The following is a 20,853-nucleotide window of genomic DNA, read 5'->3' as shown; positions in this document are numbered from 1 at the left end:
CCACATAATGCACAAAGAGGGACTCAACATTACTTCTGTGGGATTCCTGCCCAAAGTACATAATCTGAATCTAACCATGACAAAACATCAGGTAAACCCAAATTAAGGGACATTCTACAAAATAACTAACTATACTCTTCAAAAATATCAATGACACAAAACACAAAGATTCAAATTGTCCCAAACCAAATGAAACTAAAGAGACACAACAACCGAGTGTGATACATGACCTCAGATTCTCTTTTGCTGTAAGGAACATTACTGCTCCAACTGGCAAAATCTGAATGGGAGCTATTTACTAGATAATAGTAATTGAGTCAATGTTAATAACCTGATGTTTTGTAACTACTCTGGTTATATATAGAATTTCTTGCTTATTAAAAAATATATAGTAAAGTATTAGGGGTACAGGGGGCATATCTGTAATTTGCTCTTAAAAACAGTTCAGAAAAAAAACCACATACACAAACACAGGAAGAGAAACACACAGAAAGGGGAAAAGGAAGAGAGGAAGCAAATACAGTAAAATTTTAATATTTGGAAAATGTAAGGAAGAGATTTGGGATTTCTTTAAACTATTCTTATAACTTTTCTATACATCTGAAATGATGTTAAAAAAATTAAAGAAAAAGCTGTATGCACAAAAGTGTTCATTATAGTATTCATAATAGTGAAAACTTCATTCATTTAATAATTACTGGGCATCTTACATTCTAGGTGGTGTGCTGGACATGAGAAATACAATAGTGAACAAGCAAGGCTAGTTATGTGGCTTACAGACTTGAGAAGTTTCCTGGGATTTAATATTTGCAGGGCTCAAACTGGAAAAGTTGGCTACCTTCTATAGAACTTAACCATGATGTCAGCATATAGAAATGTTTATGAAATTACAGTACGATCATTTGATATTAAGGCAAATCAAAACTAGAAAAGTAAAGACTAGAGTAACAGAGGAAGATGTTAAAAGATATTAAGTTAAAAAAAAAAGCAGGATACACTGTAAATACTATTAGAATTGTACATCTATGTACACATAAAAAAAGATATAAAAACAGTACTCATGACGACTTTGTCTTTCCTATTTGAATTTCCCATGTTAAAAATTTTAATGATTAAAGAAAAATTTCATTCCAACAGTTACTAACATTTCAGAAGACTGTCATAATTAAATGTACATAAATGGGCCAAGTAATTGAGTTTAAGAGAATTTGATTAGTCAGTTAAGATCACCAAAAAAATTTTTTTTTAATTTCCAGCTAGTTTCGAGTATGTATATCTTCTTAAAATTACCTTTTGCTTCAGATTTGTGCCATTTAAGAAATGCCATTTAATGTGCCATTTTATGAAATCTGCAAAGCTACTTGTTCTTAATGTCTGAACTATTATGATTTTTTTTTTTCAATAGAAGTGTATCTTTAAACCTAATGTAATATGACTTGTAATTTGTTTGGAAGGTAAAGTACACAATTTACCAGTTAATGCAGTTAGGGTAGACAGTAACTGCCGCAGAGGCAGGAATTTCATGTTCCTGGTGACCAACACAATAGCAACCGATCACCAACGGTTTGCATATTAAGCTACGGTGCTGAATACGATACACTCTGGAACACAAGTTTTTAATTTACCTCTAAGACATCCAGAAATGGCAAGCCTTGGTAAGGTGAGAGCTGATGAGGTTTGTCATTTATAAACCTTGTATTTTACTAAAAACTGAGTATGTTTATTTTGTGAGAGGAAAAGTTTATAGCTTTCACCGAATTTTCAAAGAGGTCAAAGGCCCAAAAGTTATCAAAGGTACTGCTTTGAATAAACAATATTATGAAATTTTCTAACTTAGAAATTTAATAACTACATAAAACCATTTAATCCAATTTTTACATCATGGTTAAGTCACTTAAAATATGAGTGGAAAAAAATCAAATTTCCCAACTCCAGGTTAAATTTAAGCTTGATTATGAAAGATCATAAATCTATCCAATGATTTACTAGCATATAAATCAACCTGGTGAATAACTAGAAAACGTCTTCTGCAATATGTATCACTAAGAAGCTTCTGATGACAATACTAATTTATTTTAGATATATCTGGAAAATGTGCCATTTCACAGAAAATATTTATTCATTTTTACCATGAATGTGTCAAACACTAAGCTAGGCACTGACATTTCAAAAATGATAGTCACATCTTTTGAGATGTACAAAGTCTATTGGAAAAGAAAGAAGTATAAAAATTGTTTATAATATAGGCAGGTGGAAATAATTTCCTGGAGTAGCTAAGCAGCATACATCCAAGAAGAACTGATATCTAAGCTGGAGTAGTTTCATCACTAACAGAAAGAAGTGAAGGCTAGGATGGACATTTTACAGTGTGGGATGTTTACAAAGGTACGGAGGATCCTTCCTGTGTTTTGAGGATAGGATGGAGAAAAGATGAGTGGAAGATAAGGTCCAGACTGTAAACAGTTTACGAATTCATGTTGAATTTGGATGTTTTCCTGAATGCAGAAAGATGAACCTATTACACATTTTTAAGGGGAGGAGAAGTTAGTTGGAAAAAAAGTAACTCTGGGCCTTCCCTGGTGGCCCAGTGGTTAAGACTTGGTGCTTCCACTGCAGGTTCAATCCCTAGATGGGGAACTAAGATCCTGCTGCATGGCATAGCCGAAAAAAAAGAAAAAAAAGTAATGCTGAGGAGCAATGTAAAAGACAAACTAATGTGGGAAAGAAAAAAAGATAAAATCTTTATGTGAAAGCATTCTTTCTGGAAAAATGTATTATGCCTGATACTTTTTTAAGAGTTCAGGTTTTCACATATAGCTTTTCTTTTAAAAAAGCAATATATATTTTTAGTTAAAACCTTAGTTTACAATCTAATGGCAGATTCTCACAGAAACTTAGCGCGGGCCTCCTGTTTGCCTCACAGCCGCACACCTGGCTGCCGCTTACCTGTAACAGAGAGGTTAGTCACCGCAGCGCTGGTTAAAGGGAGGACTGGATTGACCGTGAGGGTAGTTGCTGCGCTGCTCGTCACAAGGCTGGGTGTGGTTGCCACCTAGAGGTCGCAAGTGAAAACATGCAAAAGCATTTAAAAACCAAAATTTAAAAATCTAAGTCCATACTGTAGATTTATTTTTCCTATAAACATTTCTAAAATTCCAGATACAACAGAATAAAATTAAAGTGTCCAAAAAGAAATGATTTTGTTAATTACTCTCTGATCTTGGAATTGAGAAAACTGACTTATGTGGAAAGGCTGCTTTCAGTAGATGGTTTTTCACTAATATTTCAAATGGCTTTGTCCAAGTTTTAATAAGAAATTCATTTAAAAATTCCCATATTTCAGTTACGTTGAATAATACTCTAAATCATTAAAAAATACTACACCATTATAAGTGATCTAAACAAGAAAACTCTTCAAGGGGATCATAGAATTTGGAGTTCTTGTTTATTACTTCTATTTTCAGCTATGTGGGGGCAAGACTGTCTTGATTTTGTTTTTAATGAAATCTCATTATGGAAAGAATATAAAACAAATTTTTAAAAATGGACAGTTTCTTTTTTTGAACTAACGTACATATTGATACACTAAAGTAGGAAATACTGCATTCCTTCTATCCCTCCTTCCTTCCTCCTTCTAGTACAAATAAATCCAAAATACAAAAGTCATGTACATAAAACAAAACTACCTAATACTATCATTTTCATAATTACTATCTCATGAACTTTATGATTAAAGTCTTACCAGTTAACAATCAAAGCTTTCACTTAACAAACTAGGAAGTACTATTAACGATGACTTTAGTTTGAAAAGTCTCCTTGGCATGGAGTAATATTAAATTAGAAATAAATTAACAAGAAAGTATCAGAAACGCAAACTCAACAAGACCCCATCTTTGGAATCCTGGTTGGAAACATGGCATCACATTCACAATTATCCTAAAGATCAAGCGAGACACATGACAACTATACGTCCCTTCAGTCTAGGAATACTATTTTAACGCTAACAGCAGAGGACTCAATAAGGTTACAAACAAAAGGTCCACATCAATACAAACTCAGAGTGAAAGGTTATCTGGGAATTTATTGTCACTTAACCATGTAAGTAAAAGTTTAATAAATAGAGCCTTTAGAACCCAAAAAGAATAAAGAGCAACTATTTTTTACATAACTGAAATTAGCTGCAAACTGACTCCCAGTTATAGAGTAACCTAATAAACTATAGCAGAGAAGAGAATAATGGAACTGCAATGAAATAGGAAAGGATTAAAACTGTTTAAAAAAGAAAGATCAGTTAAGTTCTTGGGTTAACAACAAGAGATTTCATTACTTTGGTAACATTTAAAATATAAATTTATATACCTTTATTCAACATGAATATATAAAATAGATTCCTATAATGATATAAATTCATTTGATATGTCATTCATAATGTAAACACTGGCCCTTGAGCATGCGCCCTTGCATCCCATCCTTACCAGTGAGGCTGGGCTGGGGAAAACTGCTTTGATAGGCGAGCTGCTGGTCCCACCACTGCTAGGTGGGTTGATTCTTTTTTCCTTCTGGCGGCGGTTACAAAACCAAACACGTATTACCTCCTTTTCCATGTTAAGTTGATCAGCAATCATGGTGATTTCTTCCGAGGTAGGCTTTTGATTCTGAAGGGGAAAATAATAAACTCATCTGTTGGAAAAACTTTCTGAACTACAGGCATAACCATGTCATTAAACGAATAAGCAAACGGGAAGAGAAACAAGAGAGTGAAGTTGGGCTATACAGGGCCATATGACTCCACTTCTAACAAAAAACTTCTATATTCTAATTAACATACATTTATTAAATGCAGTCATATTAACTTAGAATATTATTCTTGAATATATATATGTATATTTGTAAGGGCAATTAATCATGAATGAAATTAATGCTTTATTTATTAGTGGGAATTTAAGAATTTTTCCAGTGCTTCACACACATAATCTCATTTGGACAATGTGAGGAAGGTAAGAGTTCTGGTTCCAAACAGTAGAATTTAGCCAAACCAAACTACTTGCGTTTTCCCTGTACATAACATTAGTATTACACAGATAATCCCATGTTCATGAAAAGTAAAATCCTCACTAACCTCCAAGAAACTCTTCTCTAAGGCCACACGAATGTTGGTCTCTATGCTGGTGCGTTTCTTCCTCCTACGGTTCAAGCCCTCAATTCCCATCCCTGGAGAATTCAGGGCACTTGGGCTGGAGAGAGCTGAATCAGATGAGAGGTTCTCTGTAAGAAGGAAGAAAACATGTAAATCAAATTAGCTGAGCATGATTCATGCACATAATATACATATTAACAACAACAACCAACCAAAATATTTTAGGCTTAAAGCAAGTATGGAAAGTTATTATAACTTACATTAAAATATGCTCACTACCATGGATCTTTCCACTGCTCTTATTGGCATTCTCTGTCTCAGGATGGTTCATTATATTGTCACTGCTATTCTTCGATTTGTTTCTGACAAAGCAGTCTACTACTCCTCTCTATACTCTAAGCTCTACCTCTTCTGCTTTTATGAGACAGCTCTGCTCTTCTGTTTTGGTTTTGCTTGCTCTTTTATTTATTAACTCTAGGGATGAAAGGAAGAAAACTTGGAAATTATTGACTGTCAAATGTTTATCTTGCAAATGACCTCTCATTTTATTTCACTGGTATTCCTTCTCCTTCCCCTCAAACCAAACAATGAAACACTTTTAAACCATTTGAAATTTAAACAAGATTCAGTCATTTAATAGTTTAATGACCCTGAGCATGTCAGAGACATCTCTGAGTTTCTTTCCACTCTATGTTCTACGAAGGGAACAGACCAGTGGTTCTCACCTGTGGAACTCAGTAAGATTACAGATGCTGAGGCCGTATGCAGAACAACGAAATCAGACTGTTCAAAGCTGGGAGTAACAGGTTTGTCTTTGCCAAACACCTGAATTTTGTTCACATCTACAATGAGAACCACAGTCTAGGGGATCTCTATGATTCCTTACAGCTCTCACAGTCTATGATTCTGTGACTCAAAATTCAAAATTTCCAAAGGGAAACCGCAGCACGAAGCATGTAAGTTAAAACTAACAGCTCAATTTTTTTAATGTATAAAAAGGTGGTCATTTTTTAAAAATTAAAGTATAATTGATTTACAATATTCTGTTGGTTTCAGGTATATAGCAAAGTGATTCAGTTATAAATACATTTTTTCAGATTGTATTTCACTATAGAGTATTACAAGATGTTGAATATAATTCTCTGTACAATACAGCAGCTCTTTGTTGCTTATCTATTTTATGTATAGTAGTAATTTGTATTTTTTGTATTTATTAAACCCATACTCCTAATGTGTCCCTCCCTCCTTCTCCTATTTTTGGTAACTATAAGTTTTTTTTCTATGTCTGTGATTCTGTTTCTAAATGAATACAGATTCATTTGTATTATTTTTTGGATTCCACACATAAGTGGTATCATATAGTAGTTGTCTTTGACTCATTTACTAAATATAATATTCTCTAGGTCCATCCATGTCGTTGCAAATGGTAATATTTCATTCTTTTTTATGGTTGAGTAATAGTCCATTGTATATACATACCAGTGTGTGTGCTCACTTTTAATAACAGAGCAGAAATACTATCAGGAACAAGCTTATAAAAATCCATGGAGGAAGAACCAATAAACTTGTCTTTCAAGTTTATTTAAATACATAGGCCTTCTTATCCTCTTCACCTTCCTTCAACCATCTCTCATTCTGGGCTCAAATACAAGAAATGTTCCAAAGCTAAAAACTCTTGCTGATTATGTAACCTTGCAATTACTAGACTGTTTAAGTGAATTAGATCTCTAATTTATGCAGTCATAATTTATGTTGATCCTCCCAAGATTAGTGAGCTTCAAGATTCTGTAGTATCAATAATGTAAAAAGAAATATAATCCCCATTTATACAACAATCCCTCCTGTAAAATTTCAATGAACAACAAGGAAATATATATATATTTTTAATATATTCACCCACCTGCATCATTTAGCCACTTCTCCAAAAGTGGCTTTAATTTGCACATGTTCTTAAAGCTGAGGTTCAAGGCTTCAAAACGAGAGATGGTAGTTTGGCTGAAGTCATTTCCATACAGTTTACCCATAGCAAGCCCAACATCGCCCTGCACAATAATACGGAATAGGAAAAGAGAGAGAGAGAACATTCATGTAATGTTTATGGTCTTTACTCGAGGGTGCTGCTCCAGTAACTGTTCTAGACAAAGAATCAACAATCATTCCATTTACTGGGTTCCACAAAGACATCCATCCCTACGCTGAGCACAGTCTGCCAGTGAAGGTTCTTGTTAATCAGGCCTCAGTGGTGAAAACATTCCAAACCGTCCCATGCTCCTTCCACGTTGAATCTGTTCTTAATAATTGAAATATCAAGTATTTCTGCCAACTCTCAAAAGGTAGTGCTGCTATTCTACCAAGTCATTGACGCAACCACAGTGATCTACGTAATCTTTAAAAACCAGTTAACCTGTATCACCTACAGGGTTAACAGATGTAACTGTCTGGATAACCTTAGATATTTCTGAACTAATCCAACTTCACATAAATCACTTTAAATCTTAGAAATTATGCTTCGTTCTTTAATTTTTTTCCTGTAAAGTATTTTTGGAAGCTGTTAGAAAAAAATCTCCTTTGTGCTCTTAGTTTGGATTTCAAAGTTTGTTACAAAAACCAGGTATTCTAAAAAGACTACTTCTGTAACCATTATAGAAATTCACAGTAGAGAGTTTTGACCCATTTAGTCAAAACCTTTATGGGCACTGGAAACTTGGTAACCTTATAGCAATAGAACAATGATCCCTTGAATATACTGCAAAAAATATCTTTCTCTATAAGCCTTTGAAATGTATGGAGGGCTTTTCCTCCAGCTGAAACCTCTCTTATTGTATATAGATAGGTAATACAAAGTGTTAGTTGCTCAATTGTGTCTGACTCTTTGTGATCCCATGGACTGTAGCCTCTGTCCTTTGGATTCTCCAGGCAAGAATACTGGAGTGGGTTAGCCATTCCCTTCTCATGGGATCTTTCTGACCCAGGGATCGAACTTGGGTCTCCTGCATCACAGGCGGATTCTTTACTGAGCCACCAGTTAAATAATAGAAATAATTCACACTCTCATTTCAAATAGTTTAGTGACAAGACAGAAAGGCAACACTTCTGGTCCAAAATACTACATAGCTAATTCTACTAAGACAGCCAACTCCCAACTATCTTGGCAACACTCGTTTTGAATTAGGAATATCTAACTCCCTTGATTTATCTCCCCTACAAACTACCTTTTGGATAGAACATTGTCTATTAGCACTTACATAAAGGGTTAGTCAGTGAAAAGAAAGAATATTTCTTTTTAAACTCCATTTTCTTACTGGTGAGCAAATTGTAACAAAGAGCTTAACAGAGGAGAAATGTTGGATAAAGATAAAATGAGACTTTGAGAATACCTGAACTCCAACTGATCTATATTCTAATCTTTCCCATAGAATAGCTACCAGCTGCATGTATATTTTAAGTTAATTCAAAGCAGATAAATTACAATTTTAGTTCCTTAGCACCACTAGCCACCTTTCAAGTACTCAATAGGCACATGTGGATAGTGGTTATCCTACTGGACAGAACAGATACAAAATCATAAAAGGTTTTATTGACAGCTGCGAATATACTATCTCATAGAAGCGGAACAGAAGCAGACCATCACATTTAAATAATTTCGTTGACTAAAAAGCAACAGATGCCTCGGTTAATGTACTAATTTTCACTAATTTGATATAAGCTTGGTTTAGTGCTTTTGTAACACACAACCACCTTGGGTTCTCCTCACAGAGTAAATGTTTCAACAGTTAACTCATACATAATCTGAACTAAATAATATCCTTTGATTTTTTTTTTAAAGCAGAGAAGAAAAGGAATGAAGATTGAGATTAGGAAATAATGAATGTATCACATGTGAGGGATGGTGTTAGAATATGGCATGCCTTCTAATTATGTAATAACATCTACAGCAGTCCTTTAATAACAAATTATGTAGTTAGAAAATACTGTTTGAAACACCTAATAACATGTATATATACTCAGAGAACAGTAATTTGTTTGTTTCAACTAATAACTCGAAAGTCTAACTTATCCTCTGAGTGAATGTGTATAAACTGGATACAAAGCAATGTTTTAAAAAACTACAATTGAAGTATCTGACATAAAACATGTTGATCTTCCCATTCTGCATCACTAATGTGTGCCTTAATCCACACAGCCAAGGTTTGTGAAATGTTGCCACTGCTAAGTCAAAGTTATTTTGAAAAATAAGGAAGGGGTGTGCCAAAGAATAGGATAAACCCATAAGCAGAACACCAGATCACAGGGAAGCTCCTTTATCAAAAAAAGAGAGAGGGACTTTCTTGCTAGTGCAGTGGTTAAGAATCCGCCTTGCAGTACAGGGGATGTGGGCAGCGAGATCCCACATGCTGCGGAGTAATGAAGCCCGTGCATTACAATGAGAGCCCACATGCCATGTGAAAGATCCTGCGTGAGGCGATGAAGACCCGTATGCCACAATTAAGACCCCACGCAGCCAAATACACAAATACTGAAAAAAAAAAAAGGAAAGAGAAAAAGAGAGAGAAACAACCCTGGCAGTGTGTTGGGTCAAGAGCCGCAGAAAGGCAAACCACTATTTGGTATAAAAGTTCAAGGTTTTTAAAAGCCTTAACAGCCTTGCCCTATCACTTGGGCAACAATCTCCTAGGAAACGAACAGTAAGCTATACTGAGAGCTTTAGAGCTGCAGCACTGCTAAACATGCCAACCTTACACTTATTTAAGCTTATTAGTTTATTTCTGTCAACCTAGTTCTATATTATCTTAGCTTTCTTTTTAAAAGCCAGTCAGATGGTTTAGATAGTTCAAAAGTACTAAAATCTTTGTGAATTATAGTTTGTTTCTTCATAACTGAGACTCTTCACAAATACGCATTTTCTCTAAAATTTTTATATCTATTAAAAAACATTTTATGTTCTCAATATATAATGTTTGAGCAAAAATAAATTACCAAAGAAATATAAGGAACAAAATGGATATCATCCTTGATTTTTCATCTACCAGAGTAGGTGGTATGTTACTACACTTTCAACATGAAATAATTTGGATAATATTTTAGTGCTGGCTTAAATTTTAAACAGTAATTATATTCTCTGGGGAAAAAACCATCAGGCTTTTCCTGATTCTATTGAAACACCCAATCTAATCTATACTTCAGTAATTTTATTTCACCTAATGATCTTGCTATGACCAGTGCATTCTCTTGGCAGAACTCTATTGGCCTTTGCCCTGCTTCATTCTGTACTCCAAGGTTAAATCTGCCTGTTACTCCATGTGTTTCTTGACTTCCTACTTTTGCATTCCAACAACACAACAGAAGACTCTACACATGGACATCACCAGATGGTCGACACCGAAATCAGACTGATTATATTCTTTGCAGCCAAAGATGAAGAAGCTCTATACATTCAGCAAAAACAAGACCAGGAGCTAACTGTGGCTCAGATCATGAACTCCTTATTGCCAAATTCAGACTTAAATTGAAGAAAGTAGGGAAAATCACTAGACCATTGAGGTATGACCTAAATCAAACCCCTTTTGACTATACACTGGAAGTGAGAAATAGATTTAAGGGACTAGATCTGATAGAGTGCCTGATGAACTATGGATGGAGGTTTGTGACAATGTACAGGAGACAGGGATCAAGACCATCCCCCGAAGAAAAAGAAATGCAAAAAGGCAAAATGGTTGCCTGATGAGGCCTTACAAATAGCTGTGAAAAGAAGAGAAGCCAAAAGGAAAGGAGAAAAGGAAAGATATACCCATTTGAATGCAGAGTTCTAAAGAACAGCAAGGAGAGACAAGAAGCCTTCCTCAGTGATCAATGTAAAGAAATAGAGGAAAACAACAGAATGGGAAAGACTAGGGATCTCTTCAAGAAAATTAGAGATACCAAGGGAACATTTCATGCAAAGATGGGCTCCATAAAGGACAGAAATGGTATGGCCCTAACAGAAGCAGAAGATATTAAGAAGAGGTGGCAAGAATACACAGAAGAACTGTACAAAAAAGATCTTCATGACCCAAATAATCATGATGGTGTGATCACTCACCTAGAGCCAGACATCATGGGATATGAAGTCAAGTGGGCCTTAGGAAGCATCACTATGAACAAAGCTAGTGGAGGTGATGGAATTCCAGTTGAGCTATTTCAAATCCTGAAAGATGATGCTGTGAAAGTGCTATACTCAATATGCCAGCAAATTTGGAAAACTCAGCAGTGGCCACAGGACTGGAAAAGGTCCATTTTCATTCCAATCCCAAAGAAAGGCAATGCCAAAGAGTGCTCAAACTACTGCACAATTGCACTCATCTCACACGCTAGTAAAGTAATGCTTAAAATTCTCCAAGCCAGGCTTCAGCAATACGTGAACCATGAACTTCCAGATGTTCAAGCTGGATTTAGAAAAGGCAGAGGAACCAGAGATCAAATTGCCAACATCTGCTGGATCATTGAAAAAGCAAGAGAGTTCCAGGAAAACATCTCTTTCTGCTTTATTGACTATGCCAAAGCCTTTGACTGTGTGGATCACAATAAACTGTGGAAAATTCTGAAAGAGATGGGAATACCAGACAACCTGACCTGCGTCTTGAGAAACCTGTATGCAGGTCAGGAAGCCACAGTTAGACCTGGACATGGAACAACAGACTGGTTCCAAATAGGAAAAGGAGTATGTCAAGGCTGTATATTGTAACCCTGCTTATTTAACAGAGTACATCATGAGAAACGCTGGGCTGGAGGAAACACAACCTGGAATCAAGATTGCTGGGAGCAATATCAATAACCTCAGATACACAGATGACACCACCCTTATGGCAGAAAGTGAAGAAGAACTAAAGAGCCTCTTGATGAAAGTGAAAGAGGAGAGTGAAGAAGTTGGCTTAAAGCTGAACATTCAGAAAACTAAGATCATGGCATCCGCTCCCATCACTTCACGGCAAATATATGGGGAAACAGTGGCTGACTTTATTTTTCTGGGCTCCAAAATCACTGCAGATGGTGACTGCAGCCATGAAATTAACAGATGCTTACTCCTTGGAAGCAAAGTTATGACCAACCTAGACAGCATGTTAAAAAGCTGAGACATTTTGTCAACAAAGGTCAGTCTAGTCAAGGCTATGGTTTTTCTAGTGGTCATGTATGGATGTGAGAGTTGGACTATAAAGAAGGCCGAAGAATTGGTGCTTTTGAACTGTGGTATTGGAGAAGACTCTTGGAGTCCCTTGGACTGCAAGGAGATTCAACCAGTCCATCGTAAAGGAGATCAGTCTTGGGTGTTCATTGGAAGGACTGATGTTGAAGCTGAAACTCCAATACTTTGGCCACCTGATGGGAAGAGTTGACTCATTGGAAAAGACCCTGATGCTGGGCAGGAGGAGAAGGGGAGGACAGAAGATGAGATGGCTGGATGGCATCACCGACTCAATGGACATGGGTTTGAGTGGACTGTGGGAGTTAGTGGACGGGCAGGCCTGCGTGCTGTGATTCATGGGGTCGCAAAGACTCGGACACGACTGAGTGACTGAACTGAACTGAATGATCTTGCATCATTTTACATAAATGTCATTCAGTTTAATTCTTTTCCTGCTTTATTTGTGACACGTTAATCAAAGAGTAAGTCAGCAGGAATGGTTAGAACAACAAGCTATATACCTACAGGCCTGTTTAAACCATTAAATTCATTCCACTTTAAAAACCCTCTGTTAGGTGACATTTTAAAATTTAATTTGGATTTTGATTAATTTGGAGTTTTCATCTTCAACAGATTCCTATTTAGTTAATCAGCCTCAGTTTGGTATTACTCTGTGTTTCTGTGTTACGTGTTTCCATTACTGCTTTCTTTTCCCCACAAACTATTTTAAACAAGTCTTTCAAATATTTCCCCTTTCAGCTACTATAACAAGAATAAAGTAATCTTTATTTCTCTCATTCTTACTTATATATAACACGAAGGGCTAGAACCAAACGTTTTTCAAACGACACAGCTTAATATAACAGTAAATTATATATTTATACATGAATAAAAATAACGAAAGTCTAAACTTATAAATGCAGGAAATGGCTAAGAAAAAGTTACAGTCCAAAATTAAAAACAAACCTGAGAAATATACTGCTCCCTAGAAGTCTCTTTGGACATGGAATGCAAATATTTGAACCTGGCCAAGGAAGGAAGCCTGTTAAAGGCAGGTTCATCCTACCTGAGTGAATCCAAGTTTGATTCGTCTTTGTTTGAAGGTCTTGGCAAACTGCTCAAGCTCCTCAAGGTCGCTGGGCTCCTCCAAGCTGGGAGTGTCAATCCGCTTTGGTGTTGCCTGGCTCTGTGGAAGCGTCTGAATTGGGGTTGCTGCTATTGTGCGTGTTGGGGTTGCTGGCTGTTAGAAAAGGAACAGAAGAATAAGAACAAACATACACTAAGAAATTTAAGTTTATATCTGGAATGCTGCAAGTAAACAATTTACAGGAACAGCTATACTCAAGAACTATGAAGACCATAAACACTGCGGCAGGTACAACCTAACACCCAGTCAGAAAAGCAGAGTGCAATGTTATATACACCACAATTACAGTTAAGGTTAAACTCGTACATCTGTGGAAAAGACTCGAATATACAAAAATGAAATCCATTATCCTTGAGTTTTCAAATGGTCTGAATACATGCATCTCATGTCATTTAATAAATCAGTCTTCACTTTTAAGAACCTGTATCACAAATATGCCACTTAAACTATAAGTTTCAAAACAGCAGGAACCATCCCTGTCTTATCACTATCGTATCTCCTACTTGTAATAGAATATTATAAAAAATAGGATTATTAAAAACTATTTTAAGGGGGAAAAACAAATCACCTATAGTTTAAATAACTTAATAGCTTCATTTCTGACCATTTGTTCAAGTTTTCCTCCATACAGCTTCATTTTTACACTGTTAAATTTATCCATAACCTCTAGACGTTTTCTTCCTCCCTCACTTCTACTGATACATTGTTAACCTTAACTGTAATTATAGTAACAAAATTTTATACTCTGCTTTTCTCCCTTAATATTAGGTTTCAATTTTTTCTACTATGGTGTTTCACTCATCCTAATTGTCAAAGGTGGGCTGAAAGGTAATATTATCAAAATAATTTATTTAACCATTTCTTTATCGTTAGACATTTTTCATTTGTTTTTACTAACATAGATGATACCACAATGAAACACTGTGCATACAGTCATTTTTTTCCACCTTTCTAATTAGTTCTTTGAGATAAATTCAGAAAGGATTATCTGTAACTGGATAAAGAGCATACCATACACAATTTCATGGCTTTTGGTATGCATCATAATGCTGGTTCTCAGTATACAATGTTCTCCACATGACTGGTGTTTGCAATTTTAAAAAATGTTTTACTAATTCAGGAATAAACTGTATTTTGCTAATGCCTTAATTCATATTTCTTATTACTTAAAGCCAAAATTTTCCCATGTGTTAATTATTACCTGTACTCCCTTTCATGTGAATTAACTTCACATCCATAACCCATTTATATATTAATGGTATCCTTATTCTCAAAGAGCTCATCAAATGTTATCGATTAAGCCTTTGTCTGTTGTATTAATAAATATAATTTTCTCGCTCTGCTTTTCTCCTTTTATTTTTCAGTGTACGTAAGTTATGAATCATCATTTGGGTGAACTATTTTTTCTTCCTAATATCTGCTGTTGCTTCAAATCTGAGAAAGCTTTGACTTATTTCTAGCTTGGATAAAATTCCTTTTAATATCCTGTTTCTTCTATGTCTATAACAATGTTTAATTATTTAAATCCATCTAAAGTTTATTTGGGGACATAAGGGTATAATCTATCTTGTTTGACTCACAAGCTCTGAGTAGAACCCTCCCTTCTGAGGAATCATTAGTGAGAGGCGCTGCCCTGACTGCATCGTAACTGCTCAGTTAAGCCTTCCTGTGAACAGAAGCCCAGGTGAGAGATTACAGGACAGGATTACAGATGAAGTCTCTGGTTATTTGCTTTTTTTCTTATAATTTTAATGTGTCATATACCCCTAAATTTTACCTCATTAGTAATATGCTCTCTCCAACTGAACTAACTGCTCCTGAAAACTACATAATAGGAATTACACATGCCTACACTTCGGATAAGCTCTTCTCTACCGTCCCTCTTCAATGAAGACAACAAAATTAATCTCTCTGGCGTGCTGACACTGAGAAAATTTTAACCTGACCACCTGGAGGAGCCCAAAACTTGACCAACCAAGTTAAGAGTCCTATGTGGTTATAACTTTCCACTGAGACTGGTTGATGGTTAGAGATGTGTCTCAACTATCAGACAATTGCTTTATTTCCAGGCTTGAAGTAGCCCCATTCTCAAATAATAAAGGACTAAAAATAGCTTGGGTACCTTTTGGTGGAGTGGTTACAGATAAGTTACCCCAACTCCAGAAACCTCAGGCTGGACTGGGCCAGATCTAGAAATAGTAGAGTAAAATTCAGTGAGCAGGGGTCAGGATGACGCTATCAGCCCTGCCACTGTTTACAAAGCTCACAGGTCAGAAAGGAATTGCCACTATAGGTTTTCTTTTCAACCTCATTTTCGTAATTCAGCTTATTCACAATTAAATGCACCATTTAAAAGTGTACAGTTGGATGGGTTTTGACAACTATATTTAGTCATAAAACTGCTATAAGCGATTAAGATGCAGAAAATTTCCATCACCCTCAAAAGTTTCCTGGGCCCTTTGTTGTCAATCCTCACCCCTAGCCCCCATCCCCTGGCAACCACTGATTTGATTTCTGTCCCTACAGCTTTGTCTGTTGTAAAATGCCATATAAATTGAATCATGCAGTATACAGGTTTTTATGTTTGTCTTCTTTCACCTGATATAATGCTTTCGAAATTCATACATGATGTTGAATGTATCAGAAGTACATTTGTTTCTATGGCTGAGTAGCAATCCATCGTATAGATATGTCAAAATTTATGGTATCTATTCACCAGTTGATGGATGTTTAGGCTGTTCATAAAAGCTCTATGAACATTCATATACAGGTCTTTGTGTGAGCAAATGCACTCATTTCTGAGAGTACAGCTGCTGAGTCATGAGGCGTATTTAACTTGAGAAGAGACTGCCGAGCTCTTTCCTAAAGTGTCTGCATCAATCCGCAACCCCAGTGGCAATGTTTAAGAGCTGGGTTTGCTTATATTCTCATCAACACTTGGTACTATCATAGTCTTTTTAATTATGCCTGTTCTTCTGGTATGTAGTGATATTTCATTTGCATTTTCCTCATGACTGATAATTTTGAGCATCTTTTCATACACTTATTGGGTATTTAACATGCCTTCTTTGGTAAAATATCTTCAAATACTTTGCACACACCCCCTTAAAAAAAAAACAAACAGGTTGTCTTATTGCGTTGTATGAGTTCTTTATATAAACTGGATATAAATCTTTTATTAGATATAAGTTTCAAGAATATTTTCTTCCAGTCTGTGGCTTTTCTTTTCATTCTTTCAACAGAAGCTTTTAATTTTTATGAAATTAAATGTATTACTTTTTTTCTTTTATGGTTAGTGCTTTTTGTGTCCCACTTAAGAAATTACCTTATCCAGGGACACAAAGATTTTTCCTTAAGTTTTTTTCTAGAAGTTTAGGTCTGCATTTAGGTTTAGGTTTAGGTCTAAAGTTCGGTTAGGTTTAAGTTTAGGTCTCCATTTCAAATTAATCTTTGTATATGACTGTGAAGGAGAAGAGGGTGACAGAGGATGAGATGGTGGGATGGCATCACTGGTTCAATGGATGTGAACTTGGGCAAACTGCGGGAGACGGTGAGGGACAGGGAGGCCTGGCGTGCTGCGATCCACGGGTTCCCAGAGTCGAACACGACTGAGCAACAACAATAATATCGTGTGAGATAAGGAGTGAGGTTCTTTTCTTTTTTTTGCCTATGGATAGCCAGTTGGCTCTCGATATGCAAGTCTATTGGACTTCTGCTCTATTTCTATTCACATGCCATTATCACACTGTCTTTCTTACCATAGTTTTTTTTTTTTCTTATCATAGTTTTATAATAATTCTAGACAACAAGTAACCCTTTAACTTTCTCACTTTTCAAAACTGTTTGGCTATTCCATGACCTCTTCAATTGTGTACAAATGTTAGAAACATAATACATATTTCTTCAAAGAAAGCCTGTAGATATTAATTGGGATTGTGTTGAATTTATAGATCAATTTGGAGAGATCTTATTTTACCAATCGAAGTCTTCATGAACACATTACATCTCTCCATTTACTTAGGTTTTCTTCAATTTCACTTAGCAAGATTTTGTAGTCTTCAATGTATAGGTCTTATAAACGTTTTGTTAAATTTATTCTTAATTAGTGCAAATATTTTTCTTAATTTCAATTTCCAAATGATTTTTATTAATATACAGATTTTTGTTTATTGACTTTGTATCTTGCTTGCTAAGTTACGAATTAACTTTGCATCATACTTGCTAAGTTCACTTATGAATTCCAGCAACATTTTTGTACATTCCTCTGAATTTTCTACATAGACAAGCATGTGGTCTGCCACAGGAGACCCTTCCTTTCTAACCTACATGTTCTTTATTTTTCTTATCCTACTGCATTGCTAGGCTCTTCAGCACAATGCTGAATAAAAGTGGTAACAGTGCATAACTTTATAATTTTTTTTTTTTTTTTTGGCGGATGCCTTTTAGCAGGTTGAGTAAGTTACTTTCTGATACTAGAAGAGTTTTTTTTTTTTTTTTAAATCATAAACAGTTGTTGAATTTTGTCAAATCTAGTAATTTGTTAGTATTAAGTGATAACTTCCACAGTTATGAACAAAGAGAATCAGAGATGGAAGGGGAATTGAGGATCAGCTAGTTTAATCACCTACTTTACAGATAAGGAAACGCAGGTGCAGAAAGGAGAAATGATATGCTCAAAGTCACAGCTAGGAAAGAAACAGAACTAGGTCTAAAGCCTAAACCTCTAGATGCCTAAACTTGTACTTTTCCTATAGTTAAACTCTGGAAGAAATTAGCTAAAGCAACATATGAAAGTTGAGATGGAATAAAACACAGAGATAAGAGTTTCTTGGCAGTTTCTGAGAAAGAGCAAAGAACAATGACGGCTTTAACTGAGGCGCTAGGTGTCTAGTTCAAGTGGTAATCTCTACTGTCATTTATCAGGGGGGAGGGTGGTTAAAGAGCCAGAATGCATTACTCATTCAGTACTAACAGTTATTCTTTATGAACATGTAAGAAAATAGGGACTCGTTGAAGGTTTTCAAAGACTACATCAATTTGGCAGCTTTTTTTTAATGAAGCTGATAAACCTAGCTTTGAAATTTTGGTGAGTTTTTTAAAACTATTTGAATTATTTTTATTAGGGAGCTGAATTAGACACAGCCCCAAAGTATCTCAAGACAACAGGATAAAAGAAAGTAACCCTCAGGAAGAAAACTGACCTGGGAGGTGAGGGCGATGCTTGGCTGAGACTGTAGGAGGTTGGCTTGGCTTTGCTGAGGTAGTTGTGTTAAAAGATTTTGCGCTTGCAGGAGACCTACAAAACACAAACATGTTATGTCCAACATTAAAGATTACATTGAACATACGGCATAAGAAAGTGAAGTGAAAATTTTCAACTGATATCCTGATAGTCCTACTCGTCTTAAAACTCTTAAGGTCTTATCTGCCTACAATTCAGTCTTATTAAATACAATTTGGGCAAGAAGATACGGAAAAATGTAAAACTGGTATATGTCTTTGGTATAACCTAACTTCTCTGGTTGATCAATTTTTTTTTTATTTTAGGAAGGAATGGATGAAAGTGAAGAGGTATTTGAAACTCTGAAGAAAAAACACAAAGCTCAACTTCTTAACCCAAAAGTCATTAGAAACTGTTAGTATATGCTGGACCAGAGAACTGTTTAGTTCATTAAAGGGGCAGGCTATCTTATCCGTTAAAAGTGGAATAGGTATGTGTATAACAAAAGATTTTTGAATGATTAAGAAAAAAGGCTAAAAAACAAATAATGAGGAAGCAGTAATGCACTAACATTCCTTGGGTTGAAGCCTCGATACTCTAATACTGTGTACAGAGATTCCATTAACCAGCCCAGCAAACATGATTGCACTTATACAGAAATAACACAACAACAGTTGGCACTAAAAGGCCTTGAAGATTTTTTTTTGTAACTCCCTGAATTTGTACAGTTTCTAACATGATACCCTCTTTTTCTTAAACTTCAAAAGAAAACCAATGATTGTTAGAAGCATATACTTTCAATGCTCAAATCCTCAGCCCACATTCTTTGAACACATTCCCATGAAAAACTATCAAAACATTAGAAGCAATGTATCCAATATATGTTCAGCAGTTGAAGAATTTCATTAAGACTTTTGGTCAAACTCACAGTACTCCTTACTGAGTAAGCACATGAAAGGCAGGGAGTGATGACCTTCAATAATGAGGTATGCATGACAAAGTTTTTCTCAACATGAATATTGAGCTTAAAGTTAGATAAAATTTTTAAAAAACCACTGTTTTAATGTACAGCTTCCGGGCCAAAGTATAATAGTTACCATCTGTGTCACACAAGTGGACAGCCTTGGTGTACCACTAATGACCTTTAAGGAGGGGCTCACCCTGCTGGCCCTGGGGCGTCTGTGAGATGATAAACTGCGCTGGTTGCAGGTTGGTTGTTGGATGGACCAATACAAACTGCTGCAGGTTGAGATTCTGCTGTTGAAGTTGTTGCAGTTGTTGCAGATCCTAAAAAAGCAGGATTAAAACATGGATTGGAGATTCTGAAATAAAAGTGTGCTTAATCTTAAGGTTCCCAGATGATGAGTTCTGTCATCCAAATAAAAAAAGAGTTAATATTTGACATTATTATAAACTCCTAACAAGGATGTGCTCTGGATATGTTCCAAAGTATATGAAGAAACCTGGAGCTGCGACAAGGACATGCTATTTCTATGAGCGTATATTGTGTCATGACTTATGCTAAAACTAAATTTCAATAGTTAAATGCTTATGGTTGTATCTTTAGCACGTAGAGACCGACATGAGCTTTAAAAATCAAGTGAGAAAAGAATATGTTGCTATTTTAAGTGACTGAATTTCCTCTTGTAGAGCAAAAGTGTTATGTCTGAACCTGCACCAATAAATTAAAAGACGTATGAAGTTTGGCACCAGCCTAACTCAACTAGAAAACAGTGCATAAATTTTTAAAAAAGCTATCCATATAAAAATCTGATCTATAACATATTAAACTTGCTTATATTGGCTTATTATTTCATAATTTTTAATGTCCTTGCATGCATATTATCTTATTAGAATAATGTCAAGGTAGAGTCTCACAACTTAGACATGAAAAACATTTATTTGGTAATGAAAAAAATGGGCAAAATAAAAACTATTACATAATAGTCATAAACATTAGTCTGACATCTATTCTGTACTTATAGTTTATTGACTTTTTTTTTAATGTTTAGTTAAATTCTAGCTATAATTTAAGCCCAGTCTGAGTCTTCTCTGGTGGTGTAAAACAATTATCTGCATTGGACTCATAATAACTCTTCATACGTTTCACTGATGTGACTACTACTTTTTTCCTCTCCTTGAGATAAAGGTTTCCATTTACTTTTCCTCCTTGGTAGAACTGTCTATGC

The 20,853-nt window shown here is 35.5% G+C and overlaps 1 protein-coding gene across 4 annotated transcripts in view; it reads right to left on the bottom strand.

Annotated features, from left to right (window-relative positions):
- Window positions 1-20,853, bottom strand: part of POU2F1 (POU class 2 homeobox 1) — a 196,137-nt gene that overhangs the window by 25,596 nt on the left and 149,688 nt on the right. For all 4 annotated transcript variants that reach the window (XM_043878736.1, XM_043878737.1, XM_043878739.1 and 1 more), the window contains 7 exons: window positions 19,825-19,951; window positions 18,645-18,739; window positions 13,363-13,536; window positions 7,038-7,179; window positions 5,120-5,265; window positions 4,476-4,655; window positions 2,947-3,052 (listed from right to left, as the gene is read on the bottom strand). In XM_043878736.1, coding sequence (XP_043734671.1) covers window positions 2,947-3,052; window positions 4,476-4,655; window positions 5,120-5,265; window positions 7,038-7,179; window positions 13,363-13,536; window positions 18,645-18,739; window positions 19,825-19,951 — 970 coding nt within the window. The remainder of the gene's footprint in view (window positions 1-2,946; window positions 3,053-4,475; window positions 4,656-5,119; window positions 5,266-7,037; window positions 7,180-13,362; window positions 13,537-18,644; window positions 18,740-19,824; window positions 19,952-20,853) is intronic.

The sequence above is a fragment of the Cervus elaphus genome, chromosome 20 (genome assembly GCF_910594005.1).
Source record: "Cervus elaphus chromosome 20, mCerEla1.1, whole genome shotgun sequence".
NCBI lineage: Eukaryota > Metazoa > Chordata > Mammalia > Artiodactyla > Cervidae > Cervus > Cervus elaphus.
This window is presented reverse-complemented; position numbering and strand designations above follow the sequence as displayed.